We start from the raw sequence: 23,832 nt of genomic DNA, 5'->3' as shown, positions 1-23,832 counted from the left end.
ATCATAATTTCGTGCCAAATAAAATTATACGTTCAAACACCACAAAAAAAAAATTAGAACAGTGAATTTGGTGTTTTCAAGCCCTACATGTGGATTATAATTTTAATCAATTTATCTAATTATCTCTATTTGCATAAAAACTCATACTTTTTATATATGTCTTCCTTAGGATAACATAAGTCTAGTATATGTCAAATGTACGATAAAAAGGTGCAATGCGTTTTTAAATAAGAAAAATATACCTAACGGGGTCATTGTGATACGATAATGGAGATAATTGTTTTCAACATTTAGTGAGAATGTGGCTAGAAGTGCGGTGATGGCTCAGCGTGCAAAGCGAAGATCCAAGTGCATGCTTGCTATCTGTTTTCTTTTTTGCCCCAAACAAGGCCCATGTCATGAGCCTCGTTCCAACGGAACGCGGGATGTTCAAAATTCCGTTTGACTACATCCCCACCAAACCGGTTCTATCGCAACTTCCATGAGCTCTCGTCACCTCCTCTGCGCCAGTTGCATATTGCAACAAAGGACAACACGTGTCGACATGCATGTGAAACAAAATGAAAATAAATCTGTATATCTATATGAACTTTAATCTGTACACTAAGCAACCCTACAAAAAAATATTCAATTGCGAATGCGGTAGTTATTATCAGTTATGTACTTAAATTTAACTTCGATTTCATCCATATGGGGATTCATATGGTGGGGAATTAAAAATCTTACTTGGAAATAGACTTTGATTAGTTTATATTAGGTTTAATTACTCTATTAATTTTTATAATTTTACAAAATTTTTAATTAAATTTTTATATATTTTTTTAGTTGAGTTTTTATACCAAATATTTTTTTAATTGATTCTTTATATTTTTTTTTATTTGAGTTATTGTACTAATTTTTTTTTAATTAGATTTCTATATAATGAAACCAATTACTATCAAAAAGGACCTAATTAAAAAAAAATTAGTGTAAGAACTCAATTAAAAAAATATAAAAATTTAATTAAAAATTTTATAAAATTATAAAAACTAACAAAGTAATTAAACCTTTATATTATCTTAAAAGCTTGCTTGTTTGAAGAAGATATGCTTGAATTCTTTGCAGAGCCTTTAAATTTAGTAATAAGCCAGACTAATTGGGTATATATATCAAGGTTCGGAAAATCGGACCGGCCATCAAACCGCTCTAGCTACTGGTTTAATGGTTTAATGGTCTAACCAGTTTAATCGATGGTTCAACCGAAAAAACCGTTTTAAAATAAAATAATGAATAAATTATAAATAAACATCCTAAAATATAGTTGAATGCTGGTTTTGCTGAAATATTTTGGCCACTAGAGCTTCTTTGATCAACTTCTGCTGAGAATATGCTATACACAGGTCTAGGATCACTTGATCAGAGAATCTTGACTCCCCACGAACGTAAGATAATTGGTGAAGGTCTCTCCCATGCCATAAGATTCTATCACACCTTGAGAAAAAAGCATGCATTATTTTGATTGTTTTGTATTTCCATTAACCACTTCTCTGATTGTTTTGTATTTCCAATAACCACTTCTCTGATTGATAAATCTTTATGTTGACATTTAATATTTGATATTTTTTATATTATTTAACTTGAGTTTGTATATTAATAAGAGTATATGAATTTGATTGATGACATTTAAGGTAGTTTTTTAAATTTGAAAATTATTTTAATATTTATATTAGGGTAAAAAACCTTAATAAGCCAAGTCAAGAATCATGTAACGTAAATACGCCAAAGCGAAAATCGTTTCAGCAATAAGTCAAATCATATTTTTATATAATTCGAACCATGCTGGTTCGAATTCCATTTCTACATAATTCGAACCAGCTTGGTTCGAATTATACACAAACACACGCACACACGTAATTCGAACCAGCTTGGTTCGAATTACACACGCACACACGCACACACATAATTCGAACCAGCTTGGTTCGAATTACACATAAACACACGCACACACTAATTCGAACCAGCTTGGTTCGAATTACACACAGTAATTCATTGTATAATTCGAATTATGATGTTAAAAAATTAATAATTTATTTAAAAAAATTTATTAAAAAAATTAATAATTTAAAAATTAAAAAAATATATATTTTTATTTCATACGTTAAAAAAAGCTAACAAAATATTTAATTACGAGACTTCTTTAAAATATTAATGAGCTATCAATTCGAATTCCATACAATACTTTTCTGTCCATTTTTAATAGTTCATAAATATTTTTTAATAAATTTTTTTAAATTATAGTACAAAAAATATTTTATTCTATGCAAAACAATTTTAAAAAAATGGCTTAAAAAATGTTAGGAGTACTGTAAAAATTTATAATGTTATAATAACTTAGGTAAATACATGCATGTACTCAAATTTTAAATAAAATACTCTACATAGTCAATAATAATTTAGAAATGAAAGGAAATATTTTATTCCATACAAAATAATTAAAAAATATATTTTATTCTATACAAAATAATTTTAAAAAATGGCTTAAAAGATGTTATGAGTACTATAAAAGTTTGTAATATTCTAGTGATTTAGGTAAATACATGATAAAAATATTTTTTCTTTAATTTCTAAATTATTAGTGACTATGTGGAGTATTTCTTTAATGTCCTAAGTCATTAGGACATTACAAATTTTTATAGTACTTCTAACATCTTTTAAGCCATTTTTTAAATTATTTTGCATAGAATAAAATATTTTTTTGTGGTATAATTTAAATAAATTTATTAAAAAATATTCATGAGCTATCAAGAATGGGCAGAAGAGTATTCTATAGAATTCGAATTGCTCACCATATCATTTGAATCAGAGTAATTCGAACTTCCCTATGCGTAATTCGAATCATGTAATATCTCACCATATAATTTAAATAATTTTATTAAAAAATTATCATGAATATTTTTTAATAAATTTATTTAAATTATATCATAAAAAAATATTTTATTCTATGCAAAATAATTTAAAAAATGGCTTAAAAGATGTTAGAAGTACTATAAAAATTTGTAATGTCCCAATGACTTAAGACATTAAAGAAATACTCCACATAGTCACTAATAATTTAGAAATTAAAGAAAAATTATTTTTATCATGTATTTACCTAAATCACTAGAATATTACAAACTTTTATAGTACCCATAACATCTTTTAAGCCATTTTTTAAAATTATTTTGTATAGAATAAAATATATTTTTTAATTATTTTGTATGGAATAAAATATTTTCTTTCATTTCTAAATTATTATTGACTATGTAGAGTATTTTATTTAAAATTTGAGTACATGCATGTATTTACCTAAGTTATTATAACATTACAAATTTTTATAGTACTCCTAACATTTTTTAAGCCATTTTTTTTAAATTGTTTTGCATAGGATAAAATATTTTTTGTACTATAATTTAAAAAAATTTATTAAAAAATTTTATTAAAAAATATTCATGAACTATTAAAAATGGACAGAAAAGTATTGTATGGAATTCGAATTGATAGCTCATTAATATTTTAAAGAAGTCTCGTAATTAAATATTTTGTTAGCTTTTTTTAACGTATGAAATAAAAATATATATTTTTTATTTTTTAAATTATTAATTTTTTTAATAAATTTTTTTAAATAAATTATTAATTTTTTAACAGCATAATTCGAATTATACCATGAATTACTGTGTGTAATTCGAACCAAGCTGGTTCGAATTAGTGTGTGCCTGTGTTTGTGTGTAATTCGAACCAAGCTGGTTCGAATTACGTGTATACATGTATTTGTGTATAATTCGAACCAAGCTGGTTCGAATTATGTAGAAATGGAATTCGAACCAGCATGGTTCGAATTATATAAAAATATGATTTGGCTTATTGCTGAAACGATTTTTGCTTTGGCGTATTTACGTTACATGATTCTTGACTTGGCTTATTAAGGTTTTTTACCCTAATATAAATATTAAAATAATTTTCAAATTTAAAAAACTACCTTAAATGTCATCAATCAAATTCATATACTCTTATTAATATACAAACTCAAGTTAAATAATATAAAAAATATCAAATATTAAATGTCAACATAAAGATCAGAGAAGTGGTTATTGGAAATACAAAACAATCAGAGAAGTGGTTAATGGAAATACAAAACAATCAAAATAATGCATGCTTTTTTCTCAAGGTGTGATAGAATCTTATGGCATGGGAGAGACCTTCACCAATTATCTTACGTTCGTGGGGAGTCAAGATTCTCTGATCAAGTGATCCTAGACCTGTGTATAGCATATTCTCAGCAGAAGTTGATCAAAGAAGCTCTAGTGGCCAAAATATTTCAGCAAAACCAGCATTCAACATTCCAAAACCAGCAAAACCAGCAACTATAAATGACCATAAGTCTCTTTACCCAAGTCAAAATAAACAACTATATCTGAACTCAACAATCAGCCTTCAGCACCAAACATTACAAAACATTAACCAATAATCACACTAAACCTGCAACCAGCAATTACAAAACAGCAACTACAAAACAGCAACAAACATTAACAATGAAAATCAACCATGTTCTTAACCTAAAGCAGGAGCCAAACACAATGGAAATTAACAGCATATTCTTAACCACAACACAAGACCATATCTGCCTCAGGCATTCAGCCATTCAACACAAGGGATTTCTGCCTACAGCCTACAGCATTCAGCCATTCAAGTATTCAAATACAAAGCAGAATTTCAGCCATTCAAATACAAGTATTCATCAACATTCTAACAAATTAGGCGTTCTGGAATCATGAATCAGAATTCAAATACAAGTATTCATTAACATTAGGCGTACTGAATCAGAATTCAGAACCATACATTCTAACAAATTATCAAATACAAAGCATTCAGCCATTCAACAAATTAACAAATACAAAGCAGCAAAACACAAAAACATCAACATTAGGCGTTCTGGAATCACTGAATCAGAACCATACAGTCTACGAGAGGCCAGCAAAAAAATTAGGAGCCATCAGCAACTAGTATAAGCCAGATAACAAACTAACAGAGCCATCAGTAAACTAACAGAGCAATCGAGCCATTGAGCAATTAGAAAACAGTCACACTAAAACAGAGTAACAAACTAACAGAGGGAACGAGCCATCAGTAAAGAAGAAGAAGACCAAAAATTGAAAACAGTCACACTAAAAATGGACAAAAATCGAAGAAGAAGACCGAAGAAGAAGACCAAAGAACAACAATTTCAGAACTTCAAAGTTCAAACCAAGAAGAAGACCGAACAATCAGTGAAAAAAATAGTAAAATACCTAGAAGAACAGAGCTGGCGACGGAGGCATGAACAGAACTGGCGACGGAGGCAGGAACAGAGCTTGCGACGGAGGAGCAAAGTTTGCGACGGAGGAACAGAGCTACGCGACAGAGGCAGGAGGCAAGCCCGGCGACTGTGCTTCCACTGCTGAGAGTCTGAGACGTTAGCTGAGTGAGGGACCGAGTGAGCTTCGAAGCTCCAACCGGCGACAGCGTCAGGAGCAGTTCGGCGGCTGAACGAAAGGGAGGGATTGAGCTCGCCGGTGTTGAGAGGAACCGCCAGCTCGAGGGTGATGGGAGGGACGAGAGAGGGAGTGTGCTGCGCTGTTGGAGAATTAGAGGGAGTTAGGGTTGGTAGGGCTGGGGTGTTCGATTGAATGCTAAACGCCTGCGTTGGCATTTTTGGGCAAAATAAGAAAACCGGCCGGGTTCCGGTTCGGTTCGATCGACCGATTTTCGACCGGTTCAACGGTTTAGAAATGATTTTGATTCTGCCGGTTTTTGGTGTTGAACCAAACCGTAAAAACTATCGGTTCACAGTTAAACCGGTCAGACCGACCGGTCCGGTCCGATTTTAAGAACCTTGATATATATAAATACATTATTTATGATGATTAAATTTATGTACGTTTTTGTGTATGGGGTACGACTTTGTTTTATTCAGCTATGTTTGACTTTTAAGATTTTGACTGAAAAATTAAAATTAAATATTATGTTTAATGATTAAATATTATAGAATATAAAATTTTAATTTTAATATTTTTAAAAATATTTTATTTAATTTTTAAACTTTAAATTTATTTTTTAGTTTTTATATTTATTTTAAATTAAATATAATATTAAGATATAATTCTGTCTAATATATTTTATACTAAATATAATACGAAAATTTAATTCAATTTCTATTTTTAATTTATGTCTTCTTTCTAAATGTAGCCTTCGAGAATTCAGCTCTTGTTCATGATCATGAAAGTCCAAAATGAGTAGGACCGTGGAAAGATGTTATCAGTGTAACTCGTGAAAGTCTGATTTTGCAATTTTTTTTTTTTTGTATTTTTAGTGAACTTTTTTAATTCATGGTTCAATCCATAAAAAGTGAAAAAAAAAAAAAAAAACAGAAGGAATGATTCACAAAGTAAAGCAGTAGAACAATCCATTTATCTTACACACCAGTGGATTTGGTCTAGTCCGTTAATATTTAACTTGTTGCGATCGAAGTTAGTCCATGGATCCATTACTAAGTGGTAAATAATGAATATGTTTGGAGTTACTATAATATTAATTTTAATTGATTAGACTATTTTTATATTTATACGCACCTTGCAAAAAATGTGAATATTTAAAAATCAGTGAAAACTCAAGCGACTTCACATTAAGTTGATATCTGAGAGCCGTTAGATGAAAATTTAGTGAAAAATTTGGATGCATGAAAAATTTTTTCCTTACTATAGTGTTAGGTGTAAAACATAAGATATGTTTTACTTTTGGCCTGTTTTTATTTTTTATTTTTTTTCAAAAAGAGAACAAATGTGAATTGCGTTTTACTTTTTGCAGACTTTTCAAACAAAAATTTTATTTGTTTTAACCCAAACGTAGCCTGTGTTTTGTGATGTGTTAAAAGTTTTTTTTCGTAACAACAACAACAATAACAACAACAACGTCACTAACAAAACAGAGATTAATTTGCCTATTAATAACAATAATAATATAATAACAGTATTAAAAAATTAAACTGTAATGAAAAATAAATAACAACATAATATTAGTTATAATAATATTAATAATCCCAATACTACTAATTACAACACAAATAAATAAAATTTGAATAAATCTATATATTTATTGTTAAATATTAAAAAAATTACTTACAAATTGAGGATGATCCAAATACACAATAATATGATCTTCTGGTTTGGTATAGTCACGCACCATTTTTTTCCCCTATACCGTACAGTTATTCTTCTTCAGCAAGCTCTTTCATAGTTAACTACTTCCTCACTCTCCTTCAACTATTTCTCAATTCTCACTTTGCTTCAGTAACTATTTTTTAATTTTGCTTCCCTTCCAATATGCGTTTTTCGCTTATAAGGACTAAACTGAACACTTTTCGAGAATACATGGCGCGCATGCAGCTAGGGAGCCTGCAAAACGCAACCTGCATTTGGCTCTGTCCTGCGTTTTTGTGCAGTTCCAAGTTGGTCAACACCTGGACCTGTCGGCATGTAGGACACGTTTCGCTTGCTGGTTCCTTCTCTCACCAATCGCAGCTTGCATTTTGCAGGGCCTGCATTTTTTTTAATCCAATACCTACAAATGTTACCTGCGTTTTGCAGGTCTCTGATCAATGCAGATCTACATTTGTGGACAACACACCATACATCCTTATATAAGTTTATCACTAATCTTTTATCCATAACCAAATTAATTTCTGTAAACTAACATCACTCACATTTTATTATTATTTTTTTTTAACGTGGTCATTTTCCTGGCGCTAGGCTGGGCACGGCCAGTTCATGGTGCCAGGCATGAAATGGTCCCATTAAAGAAAGTGTCAAGCAAAAAATGCCCCGTTTCATGGGTGCTTTTCATGTAATATCCTAATTAACACATTGTTTGGGAAAATTTGAAAATAAATAAATAAATAAATGAATTTTTTGTTATTTAAATGAGAAGAAAAAATAGAGTGAAATAAAAATAGGATGAGACTTATTAAAATATTTTTACTCTAAAGATGAAATGAAAATAAAAAAAATGTGACAAATATTAATAAAATTATATATTTATTTTTTATTATTAGTAAATATTTACATATAATATAGATAAAAATATTAATGTAATTTTATGTCTTTATAATTTTTTTTTTATTTTTTTCATCTAAATAAAAATATTTTTTTATTTATTTTTTATTTAAATAAGACACAAAAAATTATTTTTTTATTTTATTTCTTATTTTCTTTTTTCTTATTTTTTTATTTTTTTTATTTTTTTTCTACATCCAAATTAACAGAAACGAAAGAATACAGAAAAGAGAGAAATTGACAAGAGATTTAAATTAAAAATTAAAATAGAATAATTATCATGTTATTTTTTTGTTCTTTACAACAGAATCATAATCTTCTATTTATACAATAGAATTAATTAGAGAATCTTATTTCTAAAAAGTTAACAACCTTTTAGGGTTGCTCATATCTCCAATACAAACAAAATATAAAAAAAAAATCTTTTAAAATAAAGCACCACAAACATATTGCATGAACATAACTTGCTTCTTAGGAGAAGTCACACCTAAATGGGGGAAACACAAATGAAGGCGTGGTGGTACAAGCGGTGATGACAACAACATAGCATTGACTAGTGATGGTGGTTGGCATTACAGTTTCACGTTAGTTAGGGACTTAGGATAAATAGAAAGGAGAAAGAGAGTTAATGATGGATAATATATAATATATGTCAAATTTACAATTTAAAATATTTTATTTTTTTTACTTTTATTAATAAATTAATTTTCAAAGAGTACTGTATTTTTTATTTTTATGGAGCGTATTAGTATTGATGTATAAATAGAACAAATACAAAAATTAAAAGTTCTACTTGAATTGAACACTAATTTTTGTCGCTTTCAAAATACGAAATATAATTCTAACTCTTAGATGCATCTTAATTTTTAGATTTTTTAAACCGTGAGATTTTGTGGTATAGATTGAAAAAAAAAAAAAAGAAATTCCAGATATGGATATTGTGTGACATTACTTATACACCAACACTTGACATTCTGGAATTTTTGTGCAATTCAAGAGTACAATGAAATGGTTGACACTGATGAGAATATACAATTATTTAGTTTATAAGAGTTAATAGTTATTTTTAACTATAAAAAATTAATATACTGTTAAAATTGATCATGATTAATTTAAATAAATTTTATAATCATAAAAAATTATATCTATTTGACATTTTTAACTAAATATTAGTATGTAAAATATATCGTTAATTTTCAATTCTATGTTATTGTTGGTGCGAGTAATGTCGACATATTATCATTCAAATCTTTACTTTCTAAAAGTTCCTTCTTCCTCAATTTTTTGTCAAATCAAAACCTAAGTCCCAATTTTTAAGTGGTTAATTTTTTTTATATGAAAAAAATTTTTGTGTACTACAATGAAATGGACATATACAAAAAAATTTTACTCTTATAGTGTTAATATAAAACGCAACCTACATTTTACCTTTTTCATTTGTTTTTTATTTTTTTTTTTTTGTTTATGAAACTAAACAAACCCAACCTGCGTTTTATTTTTTTAAGAGTTTTCAAAAAAATCTTTTTCTTTTGGCCCAAAACGCAGCTTGCGTTTATTGATTTATTTTTTTTTTTTGAAAAAATAAAACGTAGCTTACGTTTTTTGTGTGTCAGATTTTTTTTAAAGCCACAAAATACAGGTTGCGCTTTTAAAGTGTCAGAAAATTATTTTTGAAAGCATAAAACGTAGGTTGCGTTTTGTGAAGAAAAAATATTTTAAACAAAAGTATTGCCTATAAATACGAAGCAGGATTCATTCAAAGTTCCTCACTCTACTTCTATTCCTCCTAATCTTCTTTCTTGCATATATGTCATAGTTGTGAATTTTTTTGGCAGTTAGTTGTGTGAAAAAAGTCGAGTTATGTGAGGTTGAAGTTATGGAAGATATTGCAAATTTGCGAGTGTATTATAACGGTGAAATTATACCAAACACATACAAAGGAGTGACTTTTGTTTGTGAATGTCCATTTTTATTTGCTATTCCATACACCATGAGTTTTGTAGAGTTGCAAAATGATCTTTGTGATGACATACAAAGTCACATTTCGAAAAGGGTGAGCAACATTTTATACAGAAATCATGTACAAGTATTTGGTGGGTTGATATAGTGTCAAATAATGGCCATCAATGACGACGCAAGTATGCAGCAGATGTTCTATATTTATCAACAAACTCGATTTCACGTGCCGATGATAGAGCTGTACGTTGAGTTCGAACAGCAATCGGGACTGGATGCGGTTGGCAAGGAGGTCAATGTTGATGAGCTCGGGGATATAAATTGGGAAGAAGATAACAACGACAGTGAAGAGGAGTTCGAAGCCAACTATGAAGTCGATGACGAAAACGATGACGGAGACTTGGCAGGCAATCCAGCGGGGCAAAATGAAACGGATGCGATTGTTAACTGGTAACCCTTTGGTGTTCCGTCTTTTATGCGGACTCTGGATCTCGAAGCCATGCATGCCCCAGAATTTTCTGAGTATGCGAATATGGGTATGTTATGATTATTAATTCAAGTTACCACTAGTGTGTATTTTATTTGCCTTCTCTGACTAATGGTGGTGCACATATCGTAAGTGAAAGCAACGTTGCAATGGAAGATGATGAGTGTTGACTACTTTAGAGAATTAAACTATGATTAAGATGATGACTAAACATTATTGGGCTATTATTTAATTGTTTGTGTGATGTATTTTGTTTAGTGTGCAGAAAATAAATTAATCACATTGGCCCAAGAAGAAATAAAACAAGCACGAATGACATATGGCTCACCTACATACAATCATGACCCACAGGTTATTTGCTCCATTACAAATGTTTCTTATCAGAACAAAAGCAAAAATAAAAAGGGGAAAAAAACAATTGGTCCAAGAAGCAAATGCTCAAGCCCAAATACACACTTCAAGGATATATAATTACTACAATCACAAATAATTCTTGGATGAAACAAACAAGCCTCTAGTCAAATAATGAAAGATAGAAAGCAAGCCCATAATAAAACCAAAGTCTAACGGTGGTCAACATTTAAATCTATTCATTCACTTAGACAGTAACTAAGTGATTTAAATTCCATTTCATTGGAACCATCACATAACATTATTTCATTTCAATTGAATTCATTATATTCACTTCATCCACCGAAAAGCCAAACTCTCTCTTCTCTCTCCTTCCTCATCTATCACATCACTCTTTGAACAAAGAAGAAAGAAAGAATAGAAAAGTTCTGCCACTAGGGTTCGGTGAAGAACAAAAGGGTTGTTACCAATTTCAAGCATGCTTCAAGACTACAAGAGGGAAGATTTCTTCAAAAAGGAGAATCACAAAAAGAATTATTGAAGAAACCAACTGGGTCACAAGAACCGTTCTGGAAAATACGAAGAAGGTGAAGTCAATGGTGCTTTGCTTGGAATCTACGGTCAATAAACAAACTTGGAGCCAAAGCAAGAACCCACGACTCAGATTTAAGATTCTTGAAGAAAAAGGTTGAAAGAGAAGATTGAAGGTATAGTTGCATGTCACTGCTTCTACCCTCTCTCTCCTCTGTGAACGCCGCTGCTGCATCTGTATATTGGGAGAAAAGAACCAACATGTGCTGAGGAAGGTTTCAAGCCCTGGAAGCTTCACCCCTATATAATAGGGGTGAACGGCCAAGGATTGGAGCAAGGAGTGAGAGCACACGTTTGGGTTCCTATAACTCTTTGAGCTGTTTATTCTTCTCCTTCATGGTTTTCATTGAATATTTTTTTTCTTAGTTTAGTCTATCTGTGTTTCATTGGTAAAAGGCAAAATGTGAGATTTTGTAAGAAAAATCCAATGAGTGAAAAAAGACAGAGAGTTAAACTTGGAGAAAAAGCCATAATTATCTCAAAAATCCTTTGAATGTATTTTTGTTTTATTGTCATGATCTTGAGGGGATTCCCTTACAAGTTGGGTTAGCACTTTGCTTTTGAAAGCTAGATTGAGGTCTAGTCAAGTTCAGATTGGGTTAGAATCTAGATTTGTCCCAGATAGGATTGGGTAGATCCTAGGAAGAATTAGTGAATGTAATTCTATTGAAAGATAGTGAAATTCTATCATTGTTGTGATGGAGAGTGGATGTAGGCTACATTGGACTAGGTACCTGAATCAGGATACATCTGTGTGTCACTTCTTCTTCTCTACTTCACTTCTGGTTTTGTTACTCAGGAGACAAAAATTAAAGTTTCTTTCAATTCGTTACAAGACAAAAGCAAAAATATCTCCTAAGTTTCTTTGAAAAAGCAAAAAGTAATATTCAGCAGAAAAGGAGCCTAAGATTCAACCCCCCTTCTCTTAGACACTGATAACCATCAGTGATTTAGTGTCAGAATAGAATTTGGTTCTAAAAAGTTGGTGATATCTGCAATCAAAAGCTATACTATCTCTAGAGGAGTTGATTACACTGTGTATGAGTCTGAGCCGTAGACATTCTATGCGAAATACAAGGGTTATGGTGCAGGATGCGATTGGCTTATCCGAGCTAGCTTGATTCGAAAGAAAGCTTGTTAGGAGATCAAGATATATAATGGCAAACACACGTGCACAATGGGCACGATTTCACAAGATCATGCCAAGTTGAACTCAAGACACAATTGCAGATGCTATTAGGCCGTTGGTCAAAGCAGACCTGTCGATAAAGGTGAAGTCTATTATTGCAGAAGTTCAATCTAGGTTCAACTATACTGTAAGTTACGGAAAGGCTTGGTTGGCAAAGTAGAAGTCTGTCGCAAAAGTTTTTGGTGATTAGGAAGTTTCTTACCAAACTCTGCCAGTTTGGTTGAAGGCAATGACTGCGAAGATGTCAAGGTCTAGTGTTTAAATCAAAACGCTCCCCATTTACCATGAGAATGAGGAGGTTCAAGGTGTAAGATTTCTCCATCATATTTTTTGGAGCTTCTATCTGTATATTGTAGCTTTCAAACATTACAAGCCATTGGTGCAGGTTGATGGAACACACCTGTACGAAAAATATAAAGGTGCACTTCTAGTTGCGGTTGCACAAGATGGGAATCAAAATAGTGTGCCTATTGCGTTGTACCGTAATGCACGACAGAATGATCTGTATAGATGTGCCAGACTAGCTACTCCCCAACTGTATTGTCGAATCCGGTGGAAATCTCGAAGTAAAGGCAAAAACTTTGAGTTCAAAGACGTGGTAGACTTATCTGGAAATACCATTGTACCAACTACGCAGAAAATGTGAGCCCTGACGTACCGCTCAATAGACTCCTGCGTGTCACACGGTTTAGTATCTCTGCACCGCCGGACTCATGCAAGATTTACCTTACCCAAGACGTGATCGTCCGGACCTGGCTGCCAACCAAAACAAGCGATGCAGTTCTCCACCAAAAGCTGGTGATTGCTATCCGATCTACCCGTGACGGGCTCCCTGTTAACCTGGAGGCCAAGTATATGTGTCACGTCTTTTAGCGTTACTGTCACTTCGCCCACTGGAAGGTGAAACGTGTGGGTTTCTGGCCTCTATCGTTCCACCAAGGCACTTAGGAATGCAGAATGGCCTCTCATTTCACCAACTCGCGAAATGTGTTGAAACCCAGTTAATCCTAGTGTCGACGCAGCTCTCTCGTTAAAGGTATCCGACGGATCAAGCTTTCTAAGCAACAAATTTCTGATTGCCTGCAAAGTGAAAATAATATTTATTGGGTTAATAGCTAAAATCGCCTCTGAAAGATACTCCGATCTCCATTTTCATCCCCGAAAGATAAATTTAATCAAAATTGTCTTCAAAAGATTTAAAATTAATCGTTAATCCCTCTGTCCATTCTATCACTAACGACGTTAAGTTTGCTGACGTGGCAGTTAGCTTGACAACCCAACCCAAACCAGATCCGGATCATACCCACTTGCAATCCAACCCAAACCCAAACCCAGCAAAAAACAGTGTTCCTTCTTCCCACATTCAACAGCTTCTTCATCTTCTACCTGAAGCTCCACCACGCCGTTACCCTGCAAGGTGTTCCACGTCGCCGTCAGTCCTTGTACGTTCCTCTACCACGATGCTGCTGGTTCTTGCCCGCAGTTCTTCTCTTTGTTCCAATCCCAGAATTCCTTTTCTCCTCCTCTTCCCTCCCTTTCTATTATTCTTTTCGCCACCAACACTGAAACCATTCTTCTCTATTGATTCCTGATTTAGATGAACATATACACTTGCTATTTTATACCCATTTTTTGTTTTTTGGGATTTCAATCCCAAAATTCTAGTTGCTCAAAGATTGAAACTTTGATATAATATATAGGGGTATTTGTTCCAAGTCTCCCAGGGGTGGTGACAGGGTGGTTGCCACCACAGATGGAACCAAAGAAAATCATAAGAACTACAAGACCACCGTGCCTTCTGATTTGGTACATGCGTCTCACACAAAGGAAGACATTAACAAGCAGAAACGTGGTGCTGAGAATGCTGCAGGGACTAGTGTTGTTGGTAATCAAAATATTAGTTAGTTTTATGTTAAGCATTTGAATCCGATTGAGAGGTTGGCATTTTGGGAATAGGTAGTTGCTGCTTTGCGGAACACCCTCCACCCAATGATGCAGAGATCGCTGTGATTGCGCCCTCTAACTCCTCTCTATTCTCTTCCTCAATCATCACTGCTGGCTTCTGGTGGAACGTGGTCTCTTTCTCCACTGCAACTTGCACCGATCTGCTCTGCTTGTGTTGGTCTTCCTCTGTGCTCTTCTATGGACACCGCCAAGTTGGAATAAAGACCATTACTGGAAGAACGGCATCGACGAAGAGGCAACAGCTGTTGGAATTGGCATGGAGGCTGAGACGGGTAGAGGAGAAGGAAAGCTGTTGGATCGTTGGGTTGGGGCTCTAATTTAACACTGTTAATGATAGAATGGATGGAGGGATTAACATGATTAATTTTAAATCTTTCGAAGACGATTTTGATTAAATTTATCTTTTGGGGATGAAAATGGAGATCAAGATATCTTTCGGAGACGATTTTAACTATTAACTCAATATTTATTCATATTACTTCTTAACTATTAACAATAACTAACACAATAATATTAATACTAATACTAATAATTTTTTAACAATAACAATTAATAATGTATTCAAATAATTAATAATAACAACAAAATAATAATAATACGAACAGCATAACTAACAGTATCATAAAATGTTATCATAGACATTATTATAAACATTTAACACTATACTAATCATAATAACTACTTCGATAAACCGAAAACACTAATAATAATAATAATAATAATAATAATAATAATAATAATAATAATAATAATAATAATAATAATAATACGGTTACTAACAAGGGCGGAGCTAGAAGAAATATTAGAGGGGAGCAAAAAATATTTATACAATAAAATAAGACTAAAATAAAAATTTAAGGGGTTAAACTAAAATTTACATATAATTTACATGTAAAAAATTAAAATTAGGGGGTCATTGCCCCTTTTCCTTGTACTTAGCACCGCCCCTGATTACTAATAATAATAATAATAATAATAATAATAATAATAATCTTCTGATCCGTATCATCATTTTTTGTTTTTAAAAAAATACTTTGTTAATAAAATATTAATAAATAATTATAACAGTTATTAAACAGTATTATTATCATGAAAAATAATAATAAATTATTAAAAGATAATAATAAATTATTAAAAACAAATAATAAATTATTATCATTATCATAAACATTATTATAATAATAATAATAATAATAATAATAATAATAATAATATTGCAATAATAATAGCCATAACGGTAATAATAATAACAGTTTAATAATAATGATAAAAAAATAAAATTCAAACAAAAATAAATAAAATATAAATAAATATATTCATTTATCGTAAAATTAAAAAAAAAACTTGTTCATTGAGGATGATTCAAATATTTAATAATATATTCTTCAGGTAACGTAAAATCACGAACAATTTTTTTTTTATAAAATTAAATTCTAAACCTTCTATTCTTCTTCCTCCGCCGTTTTTCATTTTAAAGGCTCTAAACCCTAAATCTAAAATCCGTTCAACACTCTTCCTCCAACACGTGTCGTGCATGCATCCACGGCATAGAAATGTGAATTAAGTTATGCGGATTAAGTTTTTTTCGTATCAAGTTTTTTTTTTCTTTTTTACTAAAGATAGAGAGATTCGAACCTGCAACCTCTAAGTGAGTATGGAAAAATTATGTCATTTGAGATATAATTCATTGGCTATTAGTAGGTAATTCGAATAAACGTTGTTTCTGATTATTCTAAATATTATACATAGAAATGTTCAAAATCGATTCCATCCAAACAAAATTTGATGGAAACCAAAAAACATCTAATAACCTAACAAATCGAAAATCCAAAAAACCAAAAACATAAAATTTTGCAGGGTTTTTTTTCGGTTTGGTAAAAATGACATTGGGTATGAAGATAAATATTCCAAAGACATGTTTGAATATGCAGATCTATCAGAATATTACCTTCCTTATTAATTAAGTGAGGAATTCATGATGATACAGAGGGGCCAGGCTGTTTTAATAAATCACATTAGATACTTTTTGTCCTAAAATATAACCATAACAAGAATATAAACTAAACACAAGTGACAAGCACATCAGCTTCTATACATGATCTGCTCCACAAAATATAAATTGAAAGAACATAGCTAATTATACTCAAGCAAGAATTATATTGAAATCCTATGTAGGTTTGGCGGTTTTCTTCTTCATTAGCCACCTACTTTTCATAACAAAACATAAAAGAGGCAAGGGAACTTGATCCCTTCAGATTTTTCCCTTTTTAAATCTATAATAATTGCATTCGTAATACTTCGTGGTCGAATAGTTAAACTTCAGCAAGACGTTGTCTCCAAATCCTCAATTACTCACTTTCTATACTGCAGGTCAAATAAGGAGAGCAATTTCACAATTTTAAAGGATAAATGTTCTTATTTGCAACTTTGTGGGAAATAGAACATACAAGGCATACTTATGGGCTCAGCTATTGTATTGACAAGAAAATATATTTTATGCAGAGGAATAGAAACTTTAAATTGGTATGCTCTCCTGTTGTTCGGTGTTTGTATTCCCTCTTAAGCTATGCTACATATGCATAGACTACATATATTTAATTTCTTATTCTCTAATTATTGGTTCTTTACTGTTTTTTATGCTGAATTTTTTTTCTTCTTATGATTCTTTGCTGTTTTGTTTTGAAAAAAGCGGTAAAGATGGCATTAAGTATAAAGATTTTCTGCAGAACTTTTTTTTCTTGTAAAACCGAAAAACCGAACCAAATTAATCCATTTTTAATTGGTTCGGTTGGTCTCACAAAAAATACTGAATCAAACTAAATCAAATATTTATGTATGATTAGTTTGAATGGTTTTTTCTGAAAAACCGAAACAAACCGCAAACTAAACACCCATAATTATGCATATGGTTCAAGACCTATTTATAGTTTTTAAGTTTGACATTCAAATGCAATTATTCAGTCTGCTTATAGTATTATTATTTGTCTATGTTTATATAGATTCTATTGATTATTTTATATTTTTTATTTATGTAGGATTGAATCAACTGATTGAACCACTGACCCAGCAATTGATTTAGTAACTCAGTAGCTTGATCGGTTCGATTTTGATAACTATGCTTCAGAGTCTCCGACGCACCGTTCTCCTCCTCTAGCTGCTGGTCCAGCAACACTTCAACGGCGAAACAACCCTTTCGTTCTCCGTTCGCCAGAAATCCCAACCATTGCTGGAATTTGTTTCTCTTATCGCAAAGTTCTGATCTAATTCACCACCATGGCAAAGGGTAAAGCAACTTCAGAGCTCAACATCGCTATTATTCACCCTGATCTCGGCATAGGTATTTAGCCCCATTATCCTCCAAACGCTAATAATTCTATTTATGATCAACAATTTCATGGCTTAAGTTCCTTTTATTTGATTTGGTTTTATGGTGAATACTTGTAATTGATTGGACTTCGATTCTTCTATAATCTTATTTTGGTAGGTGGAGCTGAAAGATTGATTGTGGATGCAGCTGTTGAGCTTGCATCCCATGGCCATAAAGTTCATATTTTTGCTGCACACCATGATAAAAATCGATGCTTTGAGGAAACTATTTCTGGTGATTCTCTCTCTCACACACACAAACAAACACGGGATTGGGAACTTCGTAGCTAGTCCTGGTTTATTGCATTATCCTTCAAAGTAAATTATTTTCTAACCCAAGGTTCCTGCTTGAAATGATGCATAAAGCAGTTTCAATCTATGTAACAGTATTTTTAATGGTACATTCTCATACATATCGATCATTAATTTACAATTTTACATGTTTATGATAAACTATTTCTAAGGGTTGCTCCTGGCTGATTATGTGTCTCAAACTTACTTATACTTTCATGGCAGAGTTGTTGTGTTGCCCTTGAGATATGGTTTGGCTTGTGATTGTGTTTCAGGTACCTTTCCAGTTACCGTGTATGGTTCCTTTCTTCCCCGGCATGTATTCTACCGTCTTCATGCATTGTGTGCTTACCTCCGGTGCCTATTTGTTGCTTTCTGTATGCTATTTTTGTGGCCTTCGTTTGATGTTATAATTGCTGATCAGGTCTCCGTAGTCATTCCCATCTTAAAACTTAAAAGATCAGCAAAGGTAGAAACAAATAAGTCCAAAGAATAGTGTGCAAACTTCGAGGTTTGACATATTCATAGTGATTCATTTGTTTGTTTCCTTGGTAGATTGTATTCTATTGTCATTTTCCCGACTTGTTGCTGGCTCAACATACCACTTTCCTCCGGAAGTTGTATCGGATACCGATAGACTATGTAGAAGAAGTCACAACTGGTTGAACCTTGTGTCCCTGTTTGATCTGTTTCTCTGAACTTCTTTACTCACATATGTACTGAATTATGGATCTTATGAAACATTTTCAAATTTCAGGAATGGCTGATTTGATACTTGTTAACAGCAACTTCACTGCTTCTACTTTCGCGAATACTTTTATACATCTCAATGCCAAAGGGATTCGACCAGCTGTTCTGTACCCTGCAGTTAATGTGGATCAGTTCAAAGAACCCAGTTCCTTTAAGTAAATGACATGTTTATAGATATATGTTGCTTTTTTTATTGTTGAAATGTTGAGCTGGCTCTGAATGAAACCCATATAACAACAAAGCCTCGTCCCACTAGGTGGGGCGGTTACATGAATCCAACGACGCATTGCGCCCATAATGTAACATGTCTACAGTGAGACTGTTGACACGTAGATCTTCTTTGATCACCTCATGTATGGTCTTTTTAAGTCTTCCTCTTCTATTCGCCACCTGTTCACCTTCTATCTCATCCACCCTTCTAATAGGGTGCTCTGCTAATCTTCTTCCCACATGTTCGAACCATCTGAGACGAGATTCTACCATATTTTCTACAATAGGCGCTATTCCAACTCTCTTATATCTTCATTTTTTATTTTGTCCATACGTGTCTGACCGCTCATCTATCTCAGCATCCTCATCTCTGCCATACGTGACTAATGAAACCTATATAGCCATTTGTATCATATTATATAATATATTAGTCTTAGTTTTGTGTTGTATATGTTGTTGCAGGCTGAACTTTCTTTCCATTAACCGCTTTGAAAGGAAGAAGAACATAGAATTAGCAATTTCAGCTTTTGCTATGCTTCATTCGCCTGAAGCTTCTTTGACTATTGCAGGTGAGCATCTTTTGCATATGACTTTTGTACTCCTGATGATAGATCCATAGATATCATGGTTGATTTTACATGCATTATCCTTGGGACTATATTTAGGATTATATGCCTTAGACTGGAGTGTGCTATATTGGTATCTGCAATATATAAATGACTGTTAAGAAAACTATCTTTGCTGTGTGTGAGGTTCTAGAATTATTTTATCTCTATGCTGGTTAGCTTATGTGTTGAGTTTGTTTCTGTGAGTAAAGAGATTATTGTTCTGCACAATGGTGTTTGGAGTTGTATCATGTTTTGTAAATTATGGGGCATCAATTTCTCAATCACCTGTATTAGGTAGCATTTGTCATAGGGTTTCAATTCATTCATTTCATAATTGATGTAGAAACGGCATCAACATATTGTCTGGCATCATTGTTGACCTTTTATTTATAATGAGTTGGTTAGTAGTAGGTATTGTAAGTTCTTAAATATTGTTTAAGAGAAGAAATTAATATGTATTGTTAAAGATTTGTTGCTTCATATTGTTATGCACTATTAGGTCATATACTTTTCTCTTGGATAGTGAATAGACAGCAAAAAAAAAAAATGAAACTTAATTTATTTTCATAATTTTGACCTGGTATTTTAGAAATGAATGGCACAAATTTTTTTTTTCTAATATCACACAGTCAAAGAAGTGGATTCATTCAAATCTTGAGCTGGAAATATGAGGAATGAGCAAATCTTGTGAAAATTAATTTATTACATGTTAATGATATAATTAAATCATTTCTTGTTACTCTGTTCTTATGTTTGTGTAACAATAATGTAACTCAAACTCAAACTTGAGATACTAATCCAGGTATCTAGCTGAGAGAAAAAATATCAACTGGGTAAAAATTATGCAGCACTGCGCTTCATGACTTCATCCATGTAGCCGACCTACCTAGTAGGATAAGATAGACCACGCTAAGAAAATAGCCCAGAGGTGCATAAAATAGAAACTTTTCTTACTAGTATTGTACAATAGTCCTAAGTCTGAACCGTCCATATCATAATTATTTCATGCATTTCATGTTGGAGCACATGTTTAGATGCAATATGAGAATGCAAAATCAGTTGTCATAAATTGTTCCAGGTGGCTTTGACATACGGTTGAAGGAGAATGTGGAATACTTAGAAGAGCTTAAGGCTTTAGCTGAAAGAGAAGGTGTCTCTAATAGAATAAGATTCATCACCTCTTGCTCTACCACTGAAAGGAATGCCCTACTCTCGGAATGCCTGTGTGTTATTTACACTCCAAAGGTTTGGGAAACATTGTAAAAGAAAAATTTAGGTGTTTTCTTGAGCCAAAAATTTTCTTCCTTTGATCTATACATTATTTGCCACATTAGTGAATGTGTGTCACCCTTATTGCCAAGGTTTTAAATTGCAGTTGTGGTTGTTGCAATTGCAGTTATTTTGTCGATTATGATGCAATGCACATTGTGCCAGTTGGTGTTTGTGGTTGCAATTGCAGGGTGGTGCAGTTGTGGAAAGACTACAACTGCAATTTAAAATCGTGGTTGTCCACCTAGCCACCGGTATTCACTGATGTGGCAAGTAGTGTATGGATCAAAGCTCATTTACTTGAGGAGCACCAAAGAACTCTTTTTCATGAAGTTGGATGAAGAAAAGTTGGTCATACGTAATATACTTTGATGCAGGATGAGCATTTTGGCATTGTTCCGGTGGAGGCGATGGCAGCATACAAACCTGTTATTGCATGCAATAGTGGTGGACCATTGGAGAGTGTGAAGAATGATGAAACAGGATTCCTTTGTGATCCTATACCAGAAGAGTTTTCTTCTGCAATGGCCAAATTCATAAAAGATCCCAAAGAGGCTGAAAGAATGGGTAGAGAAGCTAGAAAGCATGTGGTTGATTCATTCTCCACACACACATTTGGCCAAAGTTTAAATAGGTATATAGTTGACATTCACAGAGGAAAAGAGGACTAATGTCACCTTTTTTAATCAAATTTATTTTCTAACATGGTATATAACATGATTTCGATACGCAAAATTGTTCAATTGATGATCATTCAACATGATCTTAGTTGACTTGGTTAACCATCTTATAAGTGTTGGAATTTTGGATCTTTTCTAATATAAAAGTAACCAAGTATATATAGAAATTGCGATGGTACGAAAAAATATACAGATTTTGCTGAATTTCAAATAAACAATAATAATTTCCTTGTAAATAAAATAAAATCTGCTCCAAATTTGAATTTCATCTGTTTATATAATTTATATGTGGGAAGACAAATAACAAAAGTTGAAATAAGCCAACGAGCTATGTGGCCCGTTTTGAGTAAACAGCTTCTTTTGAAAAAATAGTTTAAACAATAAATGACTATATTAAAAATAGCTTATAAATAAATTATTTTGTGTTTGGATTTTTAGTTCTAAAAGTGCTTATTTTATAGAAATATGATAAAAAGTAGTAGTATTATAAGAGAAGTCATTTTTTTTAACTTCTTTATAAACTCTTAAATAACTTCTTAGAAAACTGCAATTTGGTTTTAAAAATTGCATCAGACATTAATACTATTACTTTTTATAAGTGAAAAGTTTAAAAAAGTTACTTTTGAAACTTCCCAAACAGGTCCATAGTTCAAATGGTATAGTCTCTCTATCCTCACCTAGGCTGCGTTTGTTTACAGAGACAGGACACTAAGACAGGGACACAAAAACACAAAATCGTATTTGACAGGAGAGACATGGACAGAAACAATGTGTCCAGAGACATTGAATTAGTGTATTTTGTGTCCATCCTGACAGGAAGGACACAGAAACACTAACAAGAGACACAACTTATTTTTTATTTTTTCTTTCATTATTTTGTTAATTTTTCATAATTATATTTTTTATTATTATATTTTTCATCTCAAATTTTTTGAATGAAAAAAAAAGAGAATAAATTGGATTTTCATAATTTGTTCTACTTTATTACCAAACAGAATATAAGAACACAAAATTTTGTCTGTCTATAGTATCTTGTCCTATCATGTTCTCAGTGTCTTATCCTGTCATGTTCTCAGAAACAAACACAACCCTAAAAATTTCAGATTCGAGTCTCACTCCTAATTTTGAAAAGAAAAAGGTTGAAATAATGGGTTTAGAAGTTAGAAGGCTGCATTATATATTTTGTAATTTTGTATGTACAAAGTTAAAAACTACAATATTAAATAATTTAAATGAAGTAAGAATTAAAAATTAAACATTATGCAAATTTAGTTGAGAGCAATATATATATATATTTCCACTAATTAAAAAATTATATAATAAATTATTTTATATTTTAAATCCTTAATCTTTTTCATATATTGCATGGGTGCTGTTAAGCAAAAAAATTTTCGGTCATCTCCGTTATTAGTACTACTCTAATCAACCTTAGAATGAGTTTTTATTAATAATTTAATTCAAATAGTTAAGGTTATTTATTGATACTAAATTAAAAAAATTAGTTGAAATATTAATTTCAATCCAACGTGAAAAAATCATTGGGAATAAAAAAAATATAACTATAAAAAATTGTTGTCAAAAATCGTAACACAAAGACTAAATTAGTAATAGAATTGCAATAGTGTAAAACTGTTATCTATCTAATTATGATTCTAAACTGTTGTATAATTATAGAAACTCGCTAAAAACCTTTTTTAAAAATTGCTGTGAAATAGTTGTTTATTAGAAAAATAAGGGCAACGTTTTGTTTTTATTGTCATCGTCTTAGATAAAAAATCGTTGTCTAGCTATTATTATTGATAATGACCGCATATAGAACAATTCAAAAATGGTTACTAAAATGTTGCTTAAAGTTTTGAAAATGGTTTTTTGATCTATAGCAATAGTTTTTGGCTGTTGTTTAAGATCATATTTGTTGCACGTAGTGCCTATTTATTTCACTAGTTATTGCAAGTCAATAGGGAGTGCGATTTGGATTGGTTTTAAATAAAAAAAAATTCATTTGATCTAAAAATAA

At 31.8% G+C, this 23,832-nt stretch overlaps 1 protein-coding gene across 2 annotated transcripts; it reads left to right on the top strand.

The window, feature by feature from the left end:
* The first annotated feature begins 17,013 nt into the window (after window positions 1–17,013).
* LOC107609313 (uncharacterized) lies at window positions 17,014–21,917 on the top strand. Of its 2 annotated transcripts, XM_088494150.1 has the most exons (9): window positions 17,014–17,164; window positions 17,677–17,978; window positions 18,126–18,242; window positions 18,574–18,767; window positions 18,854–18,959; window positions 19,056–19,203; window positions 19,721–19,827; window positions 20,945–21,111; window positions 21,513–21,917. In XM_088494150.1, exons 2-9 carry the CDS (start codon window positions 17,915–17,917, stop codon window positions 21,804–21,806), a joined length of 1,197 nt encoding a protein of 398 aa, XP_088350276.1. In that variant the 5' UTR covers window positions 17,014–17,164; window positions 17,677–17,914; the 3' UTR covers window positions 21,807–21,917. The 2 variants fall into 2 exon arrangements, with proteins under 2 accessions (XP_088350276.1, XP_016166710.1); XM_016311224.3 differs by lacking the exon at window positions 17,014–17,164 and having other exon boundaries at window positions 17,326–17,978.
* The last annotated feature ends 1,915 nt before the right edge of the window (window positions 21,918–23,832 follow it).

Source organism: Arachis ipaensis, chromosome B7 (assembly GCF_059453495.1).
Source record: "Arachis ipaensis isolate K30076 ecotype BB chromosome B7, ASM5945349v1, whole genome shotgun sequence".
Classification (NCBI taxonomy): domain Eukaryota; kingdom Viridiplantae; phylum Streptophyta; class Magnoliopsida; order Fabales; family Fabaceae; genus Arachis; species Arachis ipaensis.
The sequence above is the reverse complement of the archived record's forward strand: the minus strand, read 5'-3'. Positions and strand labels throughout refer to the sequence as shown.